The sequence below is a fragment of the Rhopilema esculentum genome, chromosome 10, assembly GCF_057945365.1.
Source record: "Rhopilema esculentum isolate cy_ngs chromosome 10, ASM5794536v1, whole genome shotgun sequence".
Taxonomy (NCBI): Eukaryota; Metazoa; Cnidaria; class Scyphozoa; order Rhizostomeae; family Rhizostomatidae; genus Rhopilema; species Rhopilema esculentum.
In genome coordinates, this window is record NC_142824.1 from 15,219,023 (window position 1) to 15,238,027 (window position 19,005).

The 19,005-nt window shown below is 36.1% G+C and overlaps 1 protein-coding gene across 3 annotated transcripts; it reads left to right on the forward strand.

Annotated features, from left to right (window-relative positions):
• The first annotated feature begins 677 nt into the window (after positions 1-677).
• Positions 678-18,919, forward strand: LOC135684263 (proton-coupled amino acid transporter 3). 3 transcript variants are annotated; one of them, XM_065199748.2, is made up of 10 exons: positions 678-1,261; positions 9,861-10,024; positions 12,212-12,302; positions 13,604-13,692; positions 13,808-13,891; positions 14,378-14,462; positions 14,878-15,132; positions 15,556-15,722; positions 16,311-16,480; positions 17,135-18,918. In XM_065199748.2, the coding sequence occupies exons 2-10, from the start codon at positions 9,903-9,905 to the stop codon at positions 17,380-17,382; spliced, it is 1,311 nt and encodes a 436-aa protein (XP_065055820.2). In that variant the 5' UTR covers positions 678-1,261; positions 9,861-9,902; the 3' UTR covers positions 17,383-18,918. The 3 variants fall into 3 exon arrangements, with proteins under 3 accessions (XP_065055820.2, XP_065055830.2, XP_065055810.2); XM_065199758.2 differs by lacking the exon at positions 678-1,261 and adding an exon at positions 5,728-6,208 and having other exon boundaries at positions 17,135-18,919; XM_065199738.2 differs by lacking the exon at positions 678-1,261 and adding an exon at positions 5,732-6,237 and having other exon boundaries at positions 17,135-18,917.
• Positions 18,920-19,005: the final 86 nt, after the last annotated feature.

Genomic DNA, 19,005 nt, shown 5'->3' on the forward strand with positions numbered 1-19,005 from the left:
GTGGTCGTGTTCAAAATCGGTTTCAATTTTTTCTTCAAGACTTTTAACTTTTTTCTTTAGATTTAATTTTCATTTTCAAGTTTTTCTGTTTTTTCTTTCTCTAGAGCTTTTCTGTTTTTTTCTTTTTCTAGCTTTTCGTCTCTGTTACGCCTTACGCGCTCAAATTCCTTCAGTAACTCGGCTGTAATTTTTCTGGCGTCCTTTCGATTTTCGGTTGAAGGACGTAAATACATGTCAGAAGCGGGACCCTCTTACTTGCTTGCTAAAGCTTGAACGCAATTTTCTCCAGTATAATTTTTAAACGGTGAGTAAAGCTCTACTTTCGCTACAAACGAGCGAACGTCTCCAGTTTCATTAATCACCATAGAGTTTCCTTTAGCAGAATTCATTTTGTTAATTCGCTTGTAGAAATGTAACCGTAAGACACTCGAAAGAGAAGAGATTTCTTAAATGGCAACTTGTATATTAGAAGTCTACAAGCGAATTGTCTAACGAACAAAACAAAGAGAATATATGGTAATAGATGGTAGGAGGCTGATGGGGGTAACTTCACCCAAGATTGTAACATAATTTTTCAAACATATCTTTTAAGATCAGTTTTCTACAATTTTAGCAAATGCTCTTTATGAAGTTTTTCTCCTTTTTCCAATACAACCAAGACAGCTCTTTACCGTTGTAAATTTCAGCATTGCAAGTCATGTGTTTGCAAAAAACTCTGGATTTTACAGTATAAGCTTTTTGTAGTTCGGATAATTTTTTCTATTCCTGAAGCTGTCTAATTATCACCAGACATTCAGAGGCTATTTTCAAACTTTTAGTGCCTGTTAGACAGAATGAAAGGACAATAACAATGAAAAAGAGACTTTCTGAGAGAAGTTTCTGCCATGTGCTCTGACACCAGCTCTTCGCTTGCCCTCTGGACACCCGATGCTTTATGAAACGTGTGTTATTTGACAATAGATTTATTTGTGATGCTATTCCAAAGCTGTTTTTTACTCATTCCACTTAATCTTGAATTATTAATGAGGTTGATCCACGCCTTACCGTAACTTGCTGTATTGATTCACATTAAAATCAAAGTTTTGGTTGAGGCAGTATTGAGGAGGAAATCTAGGCCAAAAGATGGCTAGATCGATAGAAGCGGCCCCAACATGATTCGAGATATCTACAATCAACCAGCTCGTATTTTCGTACTAATAAACAAGTGATACCAAGAACTTTACATTGGAAGTGGCAACCTTAGAACTTCTGTTTACCCAAGGTAAATTATGCTTATAAACCTGCTATGTTTCTAAAGTTGTATAAATTTTTATAGATTCGCTATAGATTTGTATAAGTATAAGCTACAGATTCTTTTTAAAAAACTGTTATTTACTTGCTTGTATCGCATGCAAGACAAACAACCACTTCATGTAACCTTTTTCTGTGTTTAATAACTTGAATTAGTAGTGGAGTTACACGGATCAGATTGGCCTTATCCAGCTGATTTAAAAAATCGATTCTGTGAAATTCGTCACCAAAGTTTCCCTGCTCAAACTTTACAGGATGCTTCGACGATATTCTCTGATCTTCAACACCTTTGTCTTCACCTTTGCTTATTGAAGGGATTCGATTGCCTCCTACCTAAAGGACACACGAATTAAATTTCAACAAAATTTTCAGTTGCTAAGATTTATGATTTTAAATTATCTCTTTTGTCAAGTGCCTTATATATTAGATTATCATACAGTGATTGTAATTTTTCCTTCAGGAATAAATTATAGATTAATAGGTTTATGTTGCTTCGATTTCGCGAAACTTTGCGTATTTCTTAACAAGATTAGCGCTAATGTCATTATATTCATGTTCCAGCTGTGTTTGGTGTTTGCCCAAGGTATCTTAATCTATTAAAATGTATAAAGCATGTTATTCTTTCGCAAGAAAGTCCTAACGCGAGAAAACTGAGAAAGCAGCACAGTACTTTCGTTTTTTTGCGCTAACGGTAGCATTTTAGTGGGCCTATATCTTCGGATAGGCCCATATGCAAAGATGTAGATCAAAAGCAGGTGAGTCTCTGTCGCGTTTCCCATGGCAGCACAAGGCAAATATTTCGATACTAAACAACTAAACTAAGAGGTCAGTTGACTTTGGCTTGCAATTCAAGGACATAGAAACCTTGCAATTTTGGCTCATCACTATTCCTTGCTTTTGAAAATACATTGGCAAACAGCAATAACTTTCATCGTTGCCTTTTGACTGGAGAAGGACTTAAGCCATTTCTCAACTGTTAACTTCTCTTCTGCAACCACCTGCATACAAGCCTAAACTAAGAAACAAACATTATCGCTTTGATTTTCGCAATTGCAAAAGTAAAAAAAAACAACCATGTCTGTTATTTACTATGAGTCTGAAATTTGCTGCTTCATCGTTCGAAATAAATCTTGTTAAAACACTGCGTTAAAACATTAAAACATTGAATTAATTTTTTAAGTTGAAACCTCTTCGTTGGATTTATCGAAATTCCTTTTTTTCTCCACCTCATCGGGTCTGAAGAACTGTCAATCTACAACTCAGGGTTCTCCACTCTTGGTGTACCCTTTTGTCCTTTTTTGGAGTTCAGTAACTTGACCTATTAATCCAAAAAGTTATTCCAATAACCTCTTCAGTGAGTGTAGGAAAGAGCTTCACGCCTCTTAAAATCAACAGTTCGCAAACAATCCAAAATATTCTTGCGCGTTCTAAACGTTTCCCTTTTAACTGTAGCCAAATTTCTACCCACAAACAATCCAATACATCGTGGCCTGTTCAAAATTCCCCTTTTTAACTAGACCCAAAGTTCTGCAAGAAGAAATCAGGGACTCCTGCATAGCCAAAAAGCAAATCTTCAGACACTTCATTTTTGTTTCTAACCATGTTTTTAAGTTGAATGAATTGTTTCCTAAAGTTAGAAGAAGCGAGCAACGTAGGCAACGCGGAATTCTTTGCTAAGTTCTGCCAAGTTCTCTGAAGGGTTATGCATCCTAATTAGACCAACGCAATTGGGATGATTGCGACTGTTGTCCCATGATGTAAGCGGTCCGACAACTATCAAACCTGTTGAAGGATTTAAGAGACAAATTTTCGTAGTCTTTCCTATTTGCAATGAAATTCATCTGATAAAGATCTACGTTTAGAAATGAATATTGTTTATGCCTTTTTGTTGTCCAATTTGTTAAAAGTTTGTTTAAGGTGAATAGAATAGTTAGTAGCTGGTTAGTAGTAAGCTGGTTATTCGCTATTAAGATTTAAGGACATCAGCGATACCGACTTTCTGTTCAAGGTTGTTTTGTTAGCAACTGACCAGCTTAATTTTCCTTAAAGACACACGATGGATATGAATGTCATCAGACCTGTTTCTCAATACGGACGCCATTTTGAAGCCTGTCGTATTCTGGGATGACTTCGCTAACTTTGCTTACTTCATTGTTCAATATAGATTCTCAAATTGTAGAAGAAGCAAGTAAATGGAAATTAGCAATATTGAGGAATCATTTGAAAGAAGGAGGTGTGCCTCTCAGAGGAAGTATTCCCAAAGCTGACTTGATGGAGAAAGTTAATACGCCGGAAAATTAGGCCTAAACGTTCCACTGTATCTCAAAAAGCGATCTTCAGGAAGTTCTTCGATCAGACGAAAAATATAGATAAACAAATAATACTTAAAGACTGAAGTCGAATAAGGGGCTACCGCCTAACAAGTTTAACAATTTGAGAACTACGAACTGGTTTAAGGCAGAATTGACCCATATAAAAAATTTGCGCTCTTTTGAGGCGCTGAATTGCAGACTTTGAATAACCAATGGCGGCAATTGAAATTGCTTCCAGTTCAAGCCATAAAACGCAAATTTTGAAAAAGGTATTTAAGGAAAATTGATTTGTGTTTCAGAGAATATTAAGATCTTGGAAAAAATCAGGAGCGTCGAAAAATATCTAAAACAATTGTAACTTCTTTCAAACTTTAAAAATAATGTAGCTGACAATGACCTTCAGTAAAGCTTTCAGTGATACTTTTATCAACTATTATTCAAAAATCCTCTTTGTTTTCAGAATTAGCAAGTTTTCTTCTAAGTCTAGGAATTTCGATATTACTTGGAAACTAAGTATATATGAAAATATGACAAAAGCTGAATGTCTATCAGGGAAAACTGTAGTTAGTTTGCGTGCAAATCATCTTAATTGTCAGGCCTATTTAATTCAATACATCCCTTTGAAGGGCCGATAGGCCAGTCGGAGGAAGATTGTCGGGTGCATATAATCAACTATATAACTTTGTAAGACAAAGAGCTTGAAGCAAACCTTTGGTAATTTTGATTTCTATGGACAATAATTGCTTATCCTTCTCTGAGGTCTTCGCTGCTAACCATAGTTCTAACCATTTCCACTCCAGTGGTTAAAGGTAGCTAGCGGCTCTGCGGGAGTTTTCAGTAACATGTGATTTTTCATGTCATCGCCCAGCCATTACGGTCGTTCTGTTTATCTACCCTGCTGCGAGGTTAGCTTTTCATGTGAGCAGTTTTGCATCGCAAGAATACTGACCAATCGCAAGCCGTTATCTTGATAAGTGGCTTGGCAAGTTGGGTATACGCAGTCCTTTTATATGGACAAATTTCCTTTAAATTCTGAGGCATTTAAGACAAAAATCGCATAAACAAGCACAATCAAATCTACCTCTGTGCTCCTTCACAACGTACTTTTCAGGATTTCTCCGGTCGAGTTCACATCCCACAAATTTTAGTGGTCTGATTTGCCCTTAATTGCTAAAAAAGGGAATAATACTGGCGACTCATATATATATGATTATATGTAACTATCGATACTCAAGAGAGCGTAATGCCTCGGGCTTCTAACGAGGGCGTAATGCGAAGAGATCCCGGAAATGCTAAATATGGCGAGACCTTGTCACCATGTATCCCGAAGCCCTGGACCCAAATTGAGGTTTTCTGTCTCCTTCGCAATATAGACAGACAAGATTTGGTACGACTCGGGGAGGGGGGGGGGGGGCTACCTTAACATGTTTGAAGGTACGGGGACGTGAAATTATTTAGGGGTACCTTTTATCTGAAACGGTGTCAAGTTTTGCAAAATGTGCGGAACAATGGTCACCATTTGTAGGAAAATACAGAATTATGGGTACCATTTTTTGAAAATATTGCAAAACTATTTGGAGGGGGATTTAGCTAACAAAATGAATGTCCAGTTAGAAATGAAAGGATGAAATATGTGTAATATTGAGATTTTAAGGCGAAGGACATGCAATAATTGTTTGATGACTTTGTTGTGCTTTAAAAATCTTGTTTGCTTTGCGGAATTATGGGTATAGTTTTCATCATGTTTGCAGATTTATGGGCAGGGACGTAAACAAGTGGCTAATTTTGGAGGGTCTTTGAAGGTTGAAAATTCCAACTTTACCTGCTAATCTTCTGTACCTACTTAATTGATTTGGAAATAGCCTTATGGCTTATTCCAGATTTCATATGCAGAATTATGGGTATATTTTTTATCATGTTGGCGGAATTTTGGGCCACATTTTTTCAAACAATTGCGGAATGATGGATTCAAAATTTTAACCAAAATGGCACGTCCCCATTCAAAATTAGGCATAGTTTACCCCCCAAGACTGTTGGCTCGTCATGAAATGCGCCATTGATGCGACTTTGCGTTTTTCATTGTGTAACTAGTAGTCATGCTGGCCACCAAGAACTGGAGAATCAAAAAATCGGCGTATTTTCGATGCGAGAATTCGGGAAACAAATTTTGTCGTGCGTGAATATTCGCACGTGATCTGTGAGTAATTGCCTGAAAATGAGTGCTGCAAACTTCATAAAATCCATTTGTTACATTTTTGCATAAAGCTAGCAGTGCTGAATCGAATGGTATAATCATTTCCTGCAAATCTTTTCGTTAACATAAATTTTTTATAGCTCCAAAGTTTTTTTTCCATGGGTTACTGTTCGAATAAAAAATGCGGTCAACGTGGAATTTCAGGGATTGTTTGACGTATAATGGTGTGTTCATAGACCGGTAAGGTCAGTTTATTGTGTCCTTTTGAAGGATGGCAGAGATCTCGCTCAGCAAAATAACGAACTAAACTCGTCAAATATTATTTTGTGCTGGTGGTCTAACGATACTGGGTGTTTGGATAACAGTCATTCCCGGAAGTCAATCCACCACTAAAAAGGTGGTCGGGCAACAGGTGCGAAGCTAAAATGTTTTTTCGGAGGGGTAAGTGCTTCCACTTTCTGCTCAACTGATTTTCAGAAAAAAATTAAATTTACGCAAAATTCCTTCGAAAATGTACGAAAATTCCTTCCAATTTCCCTTTTACATGATTTATTGGATTTAATGACCCTCGTCTGTTTTATTTGCTTTCACCTAACTCAAAAAATTGTGTGGTAAACTGGACCTTTCGAGTAAATTCTTAGTTACGCTTGCAAATAGAACACTCTAGACAAGTTGATTAAAATAATTGTCGAAACTTCTAGAATTAGCCTTACGTAATAAATATGCTGTAACTTGCTTATTCCAGATTGTATTCCTGCACATGTGATGTTGTACAGAAATTTCTTCTTTATTCTATGAGTATATTCTAGAAATTCCTTGTTGAAAAGTATATAAGGGTAGAGTAGCTTGCTGTAGGGATTCGGTTTTTAGTTGAGAATCTATTCTTGCGAAATTTGATGAATACAAACACGACGCATTGCTGGTCTTTTGTGGAGAAAAACTACGGGCCTAAGCGAGAGGAACGTACCTTCTCATAGCGTGAGACGCACCTTGTTCGTGAATCTATTCAGTGTGTCACAGGAAATAGACATTCAAACAAAAGCGATATTGGATTCCCCACAATTGTTCCTTAAGTTGCTTTGAACACACGAGCTTTGATTAAGGGTACGGTAAACGTTTCTGACACGAGCTTTGGTTTTCTCTCCCTGAAAGCAAAACTATTAACGGAATCAGATATATGCATCACTCGATGTGCAAGAACGTGGTGATTCCAACCATATAAAAATAATTGGCAAATATGGTAAAATGATACTTTCTAAGCAAATTTATTGCTTAAGTGAGTGTAGCACCTTCAAAGGCAATTTGGTACCCTTGCGTTTGCGATAACAGCAGACTTATGTCAACAGAAAGCGCAGATCCTTAGCTACCAAAGTGTGTCTCAAATTTTAAAAATTTATCCTTCCCTTGCAACTATACCCTGTTAAAAATCGGCAAACTAAATCTTTCCTCTCATAGGCTTATTTGGCTATAAAAGACAGACCAGAGCAAATGCAAACATTTTGGGACACCCTTTGCTTACTCGACATCTGTCCTTGCCGTGTGCAAATTTTTGAGCCATTTGATTGATTCCTTGGGTACAGCATAGCTTTTTCGTACCTTTATGTAGAGGAATTGCAAGTCCGTAGAAAGCGGGATTTTTCTGATCGAACTTGCGAGGTACACTCGTAAAACCACAGTGTAATCCGGTAAATCATACAGGGATACATGGATGTGCCATGCAATATTGTAAATGAGACATGCAACCACAACCGCAAATTTACGATAATCGGCTTAATAGGTTTTCAGATTTTCAGACATCAACTAAAAGTTTTGATAAAGTAATTATGGAAACCTTCGTTTACATGGGGGTTTTTCCATTTTCAAAATTTCTGTTAGTTTCCAATTTTGTGTCATTGTGTGCCTTGAAAGTTCGGCTACTTGAATGTGAAAAACTCGAAAAATGGATGTTTTCATCCAGAAAACTTTTTTGAATCTTTTCCCCTGTCTAGTTTGGAAATGTTTTCCTTGTCTAGTTTCGAAATTTTTGAAACTTTCGAAATATTTAGGAATGGCGGGCGGCGAAAACAGAGTTCTTAAATGTGATGCCTTAAAAATATTTCGGATAATGTTACAAATTTTTTTTTTTTTATTCATAGAAATTAATAACAATACAATTTTACATTGACTATACTACCCTAATAACTGTATTACACTACGGGGACGATACCATGAGGAGCGAAAGACAATCACTACCCCATGGCCGATACATAAAAACACACAACATTAAACAAGGATAGAAAGAAAGATTACTAAAACTAGGTAGACTAATTACGAATACAGCGTAAACAGACAAAAAGTAGATGCTAATGTATAGAAGTGTGCAGCAATGGAATATTTAAAAGCGTTCTGAAGCATGAATGAATTTGAGCGTTGCCTGAAGTAGCTTCTTATTTGAGTCAATGGTAAGTCACTCGTCACCATACAAAATGAATTTGACTAAAGCTTCATTTGAAAGAGATGAAAAACATGAGGGAGCAATATTGCATTCACACTACTGAGAAGATCAGATCTAGACCGGTTATACGAATGACAGAGCAGCAGGAAATGTTCCATGTCCTCTATCCCATCATTTGCGGGACACAAAGGTTCGAATGTATCTCTAAAGTTATGTCTATATTTATGATAAGTTAGTTTGCTCAGTTCTACCCGTAACTGAGTAAGAATAGCTAGACCTTTAGGATCATGAATACCGTATACTAGTTTAGGAGTGGGTCGGATAAGTTTCGATAATTTTGTTTTAAAAATATTTAGTGAGGGTGATAACCTAATCTCTGGGTCAAGTGTGTTCCATTCAGAGAGACAATCGGGATAAAAGCTGTTCTTGAATCTTGTCGTTCTTGCCCTTATTTGCCCAACTACATCTGCATTACGAAAAGAATACACAGCTTGTGGTAATTGTGGAATAGGGTATCTTGTGTAGTCAGGGGTAATATCGTTAACTATCTTGTAAAAAAGAACGAGGCGTCTGCTCCAACGTCTTAGTGTTACAAAATTGGCGAGGCATGAACAAAAAGTTATTAAGTTTTGCAAGTTTGCTATAGGCTGTTGTTTGGCATGGTTCATCGAGTTTAGAGCGGATACAAAATTACAGTGACTTGATGGGGACAGAGCTTGTGCTCAGATTGCCATATCACAGCCAGTTGTTAGCAATGTTTACTGGTTTTGCACATTAAGAGATCTTTCAGTTTATGTGATCCAAACTCAAGCATTTAAAAACAGCTTTTTGCAATGTCATAACAACCCTACGAAAGTTATTAATTATAAGGAGGAGATTCCATTCTATTCATTTCTTTATTTCTTTTTATTGATGTGTAAAAAATTGCTACAAAAGACTAATTAAAACCAAAGTACTAAACTAAAACAACATAACGCTGTTTAAATTTGACAAATCAGTTCAAGGGCCAAAATTTGCCTAAACCTCTCACTGACTAAGAATGCACCTTTTCATTTTTTTAAACGCATTTCGACCATTTCCTCTCAGTTTCTTAGAAAATCCTTCCAAGTTCCTTCTAATTCAAATTCCTTCTTTTTTCCTTCCAATCGGCCGATATTCCCAAAAAGAATGAATCCCCCCCCCCCAGTGGAAGCACTAGGGTACAGTATTGCCTTTTGCCGAAAAAAGGGCCTGACACATTCTTTTTTGGTGTGGACGTAAGATAAGTAATTTTACATGCTGCTTTTATGTGTTTCTATCTTAAAATTCAGAATTTTAAAATTTCAATTTGAAGTATTTTCAGAAGCATTTGATTCAGATATGGAAATCTCATAAAAACCCAAAAATATCAATGTTTCTAAATTTGATACCTAGAAATATCAGAATTGTATCTATTGTTTTTGCAGGACCCAGAAATATCATTTCTGATAAATATTCAACCCAAAAATGTCACTTTGGGTAAGCATTTGACTAAAAAATATCGGACTGATCCCCCCGTATGTCTATGTGCTGAGCACCACCCCCGGGGTGTTATTATGTGTGGTTAAGTTACGGAAAGACATTTTAACTAACATATTGATTGCTTTTCCAGGTTAGTTACCGCATTGTTTGAAGAATTCCTGGTAGCATTAAAATGTCGAACAACAATTTATCGTCTGAAAGCATACCATTGATGTCTCAAGGAGACAATGCGAAGGAAGATGTTGACGAGTCTTCGGAGGAAGAAAAGGCAGAAGAAATTGAAGGAAACCTTGAGTGAGAATTTAACAATTATCAATTAATACTTTATTGCCAAAGGTTTCCAGTTGCATGCGCATCAATTTTGTCATTGTTAGAAATTCTCGGTAAGAGAAAAGCCAATTTCGTGTCAAAATCAAGTCTAAAAAGTACTTATTCTTCTGGTATTTTGTACCTTTTGCATTCATTTTTTTCTAACAATAACTTAAGCAAAAGGATTCCGTATTTTTGTTCCATCTTGTGAGGCTGCCGAGATGGATTTTTTGAGCAATTTCTGCCACGCATACAGGTTTGTTCGAATGCAATGCTACGCTGTGTTGCAAAAAGAAGACGGTTCTAAGCGAGGTTCTAAGTTGCAGTTCCGAGGTTCTCGCTTAATGCTATCATTAAGCCCCGGCCAAACCATTGCAACATTTTGTCCAACAAATTCCAATATTGTTGACGACTTTTGGGCATTGTTGGACATTGTTGGATGCAGGGGTGGATGCAAAGCAAAAATGTTGGACCAACGCAACATTTCATCCAACATTTGTCAATTTATCATCAACCATTCACAGGACCTAACCTAATTCATTGATTGAGCATGGCGTTGGGACTTGATTACAATCAAAACGATAAGGATGTATTTGAAATTTATTCATATGATGAAGAAAGCAAAAGCATGGTTAAGCGAAGCAAGAGTAGAGAATAGATAAAGAGAAGACACGAAAGGGGGTGATTTGAGAACATAATAAGACAAAAGCACATTCTTTCATTGTCTTCTTTGTTTGACGGAAACTGCCGCGGTTCATAAACCGAGTTTTCCTTTCTTTTGTCGCATTCACAGCTTCCCGACCAAAACAAATCCAAGTGGCGAGCTTTTTCCTTTCTGCGCTTGCGCAAACGTGATTTTGTTGGATAGGGTGGCCAAACCATCCCAACATCGTCCAACAACATCCAATATTTTCGATCATAGTCAAACTTCGTCCAACATCACCCAACATCATCCAACATCGTCCAACATGGGTGGCCAAACCGGCCCAACATTTATACCCAACATTGTTGGGATTTGTTGGACAAAATGTTGCGCTGGTTTGGCCGGGGCTTCAGGCAACTGCTCTATTCATATTAAGTGACGCCTTGATCCATTTTTCTATTATGGCCTTCATCCAAGAGCAGCTGTTGTCTGTGAGCTACTATATCGCTGAGTAAGTAAGTGAACCACAGATAAGAATAAGATTGTCCAAATGCTGGCTGATTCGCAGTCTTTTGTTAATCATGGTAACGTTAATAAAGGTCTCACAGGAGATGGAGAAGATTAAGGACAAAACAAACTAGCAAACTGTAGCATCCAATTACCGAACGATGTTTCTCTCTAAACATTGTTTTTAGTTTTTAGGCCAGAAAGTACTCTTTTGCCATAAAGAAATGCTAGTTTTATCTGACAGGATTGCCCATGACTAATTTCTGGTTACATAAAGGCAGTTTCAAAATCATGGGATCGCATAACAAAAAGGACGTTGCCAAAATATTACCCCTTCCCCAACATCTTCTTATCAAAATTAGACGAAATACATAATTGATCCTGCCGGGAACAGGGGGTGTGCCCCCCATTGCTAGTCACCCCCGAAGAGTGAATTTTTTTCTGATATCATTGAAATTGTGTAAATAAAGAAAAGGTCATAATAGCAGGCTGCTCGATGGACTCCGATAGATTTGTTGCTTTCCAAGATTTCCAAGGCACTCGTACAGTGCGCAGACATATTTTTTAATTCAGGTTTTTCTTCCCTCGTTCATTCATGGGCACTTCTATCTGGACAGTCTTTTCTCTCATTTTTTACAGCTAAAAGCTGCACAGTTAGTTTTCCATATTTTACAAGTGCAGTAGGAGTCTTTTTAAGAAATATCGACGATGCCAGTGCAGTTGGAGTCAAATCTGTAGTTGTTTACACCTGTTTCATTTCATGTCGTTTTGGTCAGCGTCTCTGTTGATAAGAAAGACCCATACGGCACGATAACCCTTCACTTCGTTTAAGTACAGTATCCTCTAAACAGTTTAAGCGAGTTCCATAACCTAGGAGCCATTTCTTTTCAGATATCAGATTCTGCTTATGCCCCTGGTAACTGGTTGACGACCTTGGTTAATTTGGCATTAATATCTTTCTACGTTATTACATAAAACCAGGTTGATTAATACAAATTAAAATGAGATTCTTCAAACCTTAGGAATTGGCAGGCATCCATGCATTTGATGAAAGCATTTGTGGGCGTTGGGGTTCTAGGACTGCCATCTGCTGTACGGCACACTGGGCTAGTGGTAAGTACGGTTGGGTTGAAACTGAATGTAAAGAAATATGTAAAGACACGTTGTATACGTCATAATAAAGAAAAAGTCTATGAAAGAGTTCATATTAAGTGTTCTGGTACTGCAAAGGTAGGAGTAAATAGTGATCTTGTAGGTTAAAAGTAAGTATTAATTTAATCCCAATTGCCTCTGTGCTCTACTTCATAAGAACATCAATCTTACTTGAAACTAACATGGGAAGGTTAACTTGGCAATCACTGGGAGATTTCATCTTTATCCGACCAAGAGACAAAGAATTTGTTTTTAGTCTTATTTTCTTCATTTATAAAGTTACTGGACATAAGATATTCAGCAATTGAGAACACTCGTTAAGAATATCTCAGTTGCTGAGTCTGTGATGGTATGATGCTATGCCGGTGTCATATGCGTTTCGGTAACTTTATGCATTTCGGTCCGGGTACTCAAACGCATGGCAATTTTGGTTATGCAAAATCGTACCCAAGCACTTAAACAATAGAGTACCAAAACGAATGGTGGAATTTAGCATGCGAACCGGTCTGGGAACACAAATGTTCTGGTTCATATTGTTCAGAATGTAAAGAACAATCGAACTATTCCTAATAAGGATATACTAACAAGGAGCGGTGCTGTGATTTCCCTTGTTAAGTTTATGCAAAAAAGTACAACATTAATGGCGACTCCAAAGTTTTCTTGATTGAAAAGTGTGAAATTTGAAACTCAAAATACATTGTGTTCAATTTGTTAATTATTACGAGTCACAATATCGCACTACGATGAAATCACATGATTTGAAACACATTGCGTTTTACAATGTTACATATTTGCATAGGGTACCAAAACGCATATTACGCCGCACAGAAAGTTTTTTTATTAGCTCGTCAACACTAGAATGAAATGAAGGTAATTCAGGGCACATTAATATGCATACTGGAGTTTTACTGGGCATTAACCCATAGGTCCTATTTTAGTAGAGCGTCCACTATAGAAATCAAGATAATAACCCTCAATTCACAGCTCTAGATATTTGGAGCTGCAAAACAATAAGCATATCCTAAATAATGTGGCCCGTTTCATTGTTTCGTTGTGGTATTTTTCAATCTCTTTATATCAGGCCATGCTCTGCTGACCGATTGACTGCATGCAGAACGTGTTAACGTTTCACAAGGGCTCCCCACTTCTTAACTGGTTCATATGCAGATTCATATTTAGAGAAACTGACCTCTTCATCTGCACTGTTACCTGAAATTTGTCACGGTTAATCAAACATTTCTATATTCTTTGTGCTTTTACAGGCAGCACCAATCGTTTTGCTGGCCGTTGGACTTGGATGCAAATATGGCATGGTAATATTAGCAAGCACAATTAGAGCAGTAAAAGAAAGGTAATCACACTCCAACTCCTAGCTATTGAAAGAACCACTTTGCTAATAGTAGGAGAAAATTTGCAATGAACCATTTATATATCAAAGGCCTCAACTGCATCTTTTTCATTTTCAGAATAGATGCTCCGTCTCTAACATATGGACAGTTAACCAGGGAACTCTTCTCTCTTCATAGCGAGATAGTTGGACGGTTTTCAAAGTAAGATATGTTTCTTATCCACCAGCTTTGGTCCTTCGCTCACACTGATAGCGTTCTTCATAAACTGCCGAAGCCTGCTTCCTTTATACATTTTTTCAATATTAGGGTATGTATGCATAGGTGCATAAATGCAGTCGATTTTAACATTTGGGAAAATATATTTCGAGAGAATTCTTCTTTTGGGATAGTTTTCAGCTTTTTCAATCTTCAGTTCTTCCTTGCATCTCTTTTCGCAACAAATCAGTACAAAAGGAGAAACTTGGATGTAGGAGAAGAATGTTTCAGATTTCGGTTTGTTAAGTTGGATTGACATATATTGGATTCATTCCCGTCATTTTGCTTTGTTACTGCTAATTAATGATTTTGAAATTCATATTACAAGATTCATAGAGCCCGGCAGACCGCCTCATCTGCAACGTGTCTTCCTTCTGAAATATAAGCTCTTCTTGTCCACATTTAATGAAAGTATAAATTTCTTCTTTCCAGAATTTTCCTTGATGTCATAATTTCTACTATGCAGCTTGGATTCTGCGTTGTGTATATCATATTTATTGCATCAACAATGCACAAGGTGAGGAGAAATATTCATCTCAAAATACAAAAATGATTTGAAAATAGTCATATCTTTGTAGCACCTTCGGAATTAAAATCTTGATGATAATGCAGTGAATTATTACAGACTGCACACATTGATCTTTACTTGTCAATAAACAAATAACTCAAAGATATGTTACCATCATTTATGGCTTTGAGAGTATTATAGTCACATTTTGATAGAAATCATTTCGTCTAGACAGATATGCAGTAGCATGAAAAATTCTACGATCTTTCAAAAGCCGCCTTCTCGTGATGAATACTGGTAATACATTTTGGTACAAAAAACTTGTATGTATTTAAGGAGGCTTGCAAGCCATGCAAAATTTGTGTAGATTTTTCTTCAGAATCGTTGTTTGAAATAAGCTACACTGCTATTCATTGTGTTGCAGCTGATCGGCAGCATGGAACAAATCGTTCTTGCCACCATTTGCATGCCTTTTATACTAGCATTGGCACTTATTCGAAATGTCAAGAGAATCGCTGTTTTCGCCATGTTTGCAAATGTTGCTGTTGGTGTTGCAGTAGTGATAATGATGCAGTATTTTGTAACACATATAAAAAGAATTCCTTCAGAACAGACTAATCCTACTGTGTTTATGGTTGGATTTGGTCAAATATTATATGGATATGAAGGAATAGGAATGGTGAGTTTTTTTTTATTCACATCAATAAGTAAACAGGGGAAAAGGAGCAATTCAAATTTAAAATTCTTGGCAGTAGGCTTAGAATAATTATTTCCCATAAACATAGCTATAATAATCGTTTATTAAACAAAACGAATGTTGAGGCAATTATCATTAATATTTCAAGGCAATATTAAATTTTTGTTTCTTTGCATATGTTTAGAGGTCTTTTGTTACCGAATGGAAAGAGATAAATGAAATATTTTGCAAAAATGTCATTAAAAATGTCTTTATGGGAAATGAAAGCAATTGACTTTTATTGTTTAGAATCCAAGGTCATACGCTGGAGTTTATTGCTGTCGTTCTGACATTATTAAGAAGCAACTACACTTTTCCAGGCACTTCATTAGTAAGAATTTTGAATGGCATTTGACACTATTCTAGGTAACTTCATTGGAAAAGAACTTGCGAAAAAAAGACAGTCTGCAAAAAATACTTATTATAACACTGGCTATCGTCATAGTTTTGTATTCTGCCTTTGGGGTGCTGGGGTATCTCTGTTTTGGTGACAGCGTCCAACCGACTGTGGCTCTCAACCTTCCTAGTGAGCCGTAAGTGAATTGTTCTTTTACTTTATTTAATTAATATTTTTCTATAAACTCTATTTTCATATGTGACTTAGGAACGCTACCGTTAGTATTGGTTTTGTAGTAAATACTAAATACAGATGGATTTGAGAGAAATGAGTCAGTCTGCGATACAACTATCTAGTGACAAATCTTTTGTAATTATCGCTCTAATTTGAAATAAACAATAGCTTTTATCTAATTATCATCATTGAAGAAAAATTAAGATATTTGTAAATAAAATGAATTTTTCTTTAGGCTCGCGGCACAGATTGGTCAACTATACCGGTCTTGTGCTTGCGTTTTTCTGATTAGCCTATATCGATCCACAACTGGGAATATATTTTTCATCGTGTTCTTTCGTACCCTTATTCTGACGTTTTATGCTCTGAGGAGTGTCAGACGAAAAAGCTTTTAGTGTGTTGTAAAATGTTTACTTTTTTCAAAGCCATTTTCAAATTCTGTACCGCAAAAAAATTGTTCATATTAGTAAGTAGAATGAATTTTTCAACATGACATGCTTAATTTGTTTCCACGTTTATATAAAATTCTTTTTGCTTCTTTGTGTTTTAGGCTGTACTCATATTTGGACGTTGTGTATATTCTGATAGTATTGATCTCGTACCCAATCCAGTTCCTTGTGCCTGTCGACATTGCCGTTTCGTACTTTGAAGAAAGTTTAAGTAAAAGAGGCTTAAAATATGCTGAATACGGAATTCGCGCTGGGATGGCAATTTTAACTTGTAAGTTCTTCTATGGCCGTTTTTGTAGATTTGTTATTCATCACAATTGCAAAATATCATTGAAATGAATTAGAAAATTTGGTAAAGAAACCACCCTAGGAACAGTTCGATTATAGAAAGAGATGGGAAAAAGGCACTTTTTGCATAAATCAACTTATATGAATCATCTCCAGCAAGTCAGCTTATATTCTGTTTTTTTTCTGTTTGACAAGTTATAAACAAGTTACTTTATATCACATCCACTCTAATATTTAATATAGAAATGGCAATTTTTGCATGCTAAAGCAAAAAATAAAATTGTATACTGTTGAATGATATAACGGATAGGTTTTCTAAATTTTTCAACTAACCAATATGTCCTTTATGTAATATATTTCTATCTTAACATTCAGTGCAGCCCTTAGTGATGCAAAGAATGTTTGGTGACATATGACGCAGAGCAACATAGCAGTTTAAACTGTTTAACAAATATAATTTTTTGTATTAGCAGGCCCAAAGATAAATCCCTCACCCAAACTTTTTCAACAAATCCGATTAGAAAGTAAACTATCTGTAAAATTTTTCGGTCATGAGTATTCCGGCTACCCCGGCTTATTTTAAATTCATTCTCTTTCTTTGGAAGTAATTTACATAACAGTACACGATCTTTTTCAGACGTTTTTGCGATTCTGGTTCCTCAGCTTGACAATGTTATGGGCCTAATTGGCAGTTTTTCTGGAGCCTTGATCACGTTCATCTTTCCTCCTTTGCTGCATACCATTTGCTTCTGGAATGAAGGCCTTTCAAAATATCAGTTGGTTGCTAATGTTTGTCTTTTGGTTTTTGGTGTTCTTACTTCAGTCGTAGGAACATTTTCATCATTGATAGAAATTATAAGAAGATTTGAACATCAAACAATGTGATAGTTACAAGATACATAATGTGATCTGGTTTTTATCAACATTGTGAGAACTCAGATATACACGTCTCTCCAGTTTAGATGAAATAAATGCAATTGTATGTAAAAGTAAATTTCATGCATTCATTTTCCGTCTTGTACAAGAAAATTAAATATCTAATAAATTCAAGAACCCCATTATATAAAATTGATAACTTTAATTCAAATTTAGCCAAGAAGTCTCTGCTCGTATATGCTCGCAAGTTCATTGTTTTTCAAACCACCAAAAAAGAATTTTAGTATAAACCCTAGCTGTTGATACAGAAATGAAAGATTTAATGTAATTTCACAAGCACTGTGCATATATGTTGATGAATAATTCAAAATCTGATAAATGAAACAGGGCCAGCGCCACAGGAGGGAGGCGATGTTGCCATGGCCTCCCACCTTTTTGCAAAACAAGTAAAAAGGAAGGGCAAGTTTTAAAGCTGCAGTAAAAGGGGCAAGAAGCCTTAACCCCTTACTTTTTCTAGCCTTGGTCCCCTATTTTTTCTACCCTTTCCCCCCATTTCAAATTCGTGCAAGCTCACGGATAAAAATCATGCAACCCCCCCCCCCCAGTTGTAATTATTGTTTATTCATTTCTTCTATAAGAAAAATTGATTGAGTTTCTAACGACGTTTTAAGTTGAAAAAGACATATGTTAAAAATATATGCCGTATTTTCTTACAGTTGAAATAGCATTATGTTAGATAAATGTCTAATTTAATACTTTGCTTTATTAAGCTATTTGTTTGTGTCTTATCTAAGGAGTTTAGATTATCAAATTTTAAATGTTATATTAAGTAGAAATTTATCAATTTTAGTATGAATTAGAGATTTCTAATTGGCCACAAATGTGCAATTCTTAATTTTGCAAGGTTATGAGATTGTTGGTTTCATCATATCATGGCAGATGATGATCCATGAGTAGATGTAGGTGTAGGGCAGTTTCTTTAAAGCAATTGTTATAAGAACTTATTTAGTATGTTTTTAGATAAAACATGCAGGGCTGGATTAAGGGTCCTAGGCCAACAATATTTTCAGGGCCCTATACGACTGGCAGTGTGATTTTGGCATTATAAAAATCAATTTTAGAAGTTTTGGATTTTGAGAAAAACGACATGAAAACGCACCATAAAATCTTAGCTAGTCAGCTGGATCTGTTACAGGTTGGTTTTTTCTCCACACATATCTAGGCTTTCCACTTTGAAAGCACTGTACTTTGGTCCTTATTCTAGAATGTATGTGATTCAAATTTAAATTTGATTGATTCCACGACATTGATTACAATGATAACATAACAAATGCTAGAAGATGGCTAATTTAAAGCTTTTTCAACTAACAATGATGTTGTGTAAGACAAAGATAATCGCCTATTGGAAACTGAAGTGTGTAAAACACTGTTCCTCGTTGCCCTATTAGATTGGCTTATGATTCAGGTTACCATGGATGTCTCCATTCTAGAATTAAAATTTGATTAGGGGGAAGGGAGAGAGTTTAAAGAAAATGCTTGTAGAAAAGGGTGCCAATTTCTTTCTTAAGTCTAGTGTTATTGATGCTCGGCGAATTTTGCAAGTGTCCCAACTGCTTAATATTGACATAATAC

What these genes read in the sequence shown, in the direction of transcription:
- LOC135684263 (XM_065199748.2), top strand. Translation starts at nt 9,903, where the DNA reads ATGTCGAACAACAATTTATCGTCTGAAAGCATACCATTGATGTCTCAA. An exon ending in GATATGAAGGAATAGGAATG is followed by an intron (nt 15,133 to 15,555) that starts GTGAGTTTTTTT and finishes ACACTATTCTAG; the next exon opens with GTAACTTCATTGGAAAAGAA. An exon ending in CTCAACCTTCCTAGTGAGCC is followed by an intron (nt 15,723 to 16,310) that starts GTAAGTGAATTG and finishes TTTGTGTTTTAG; the next exon opens with GCTGTACTCATATTTGGACG.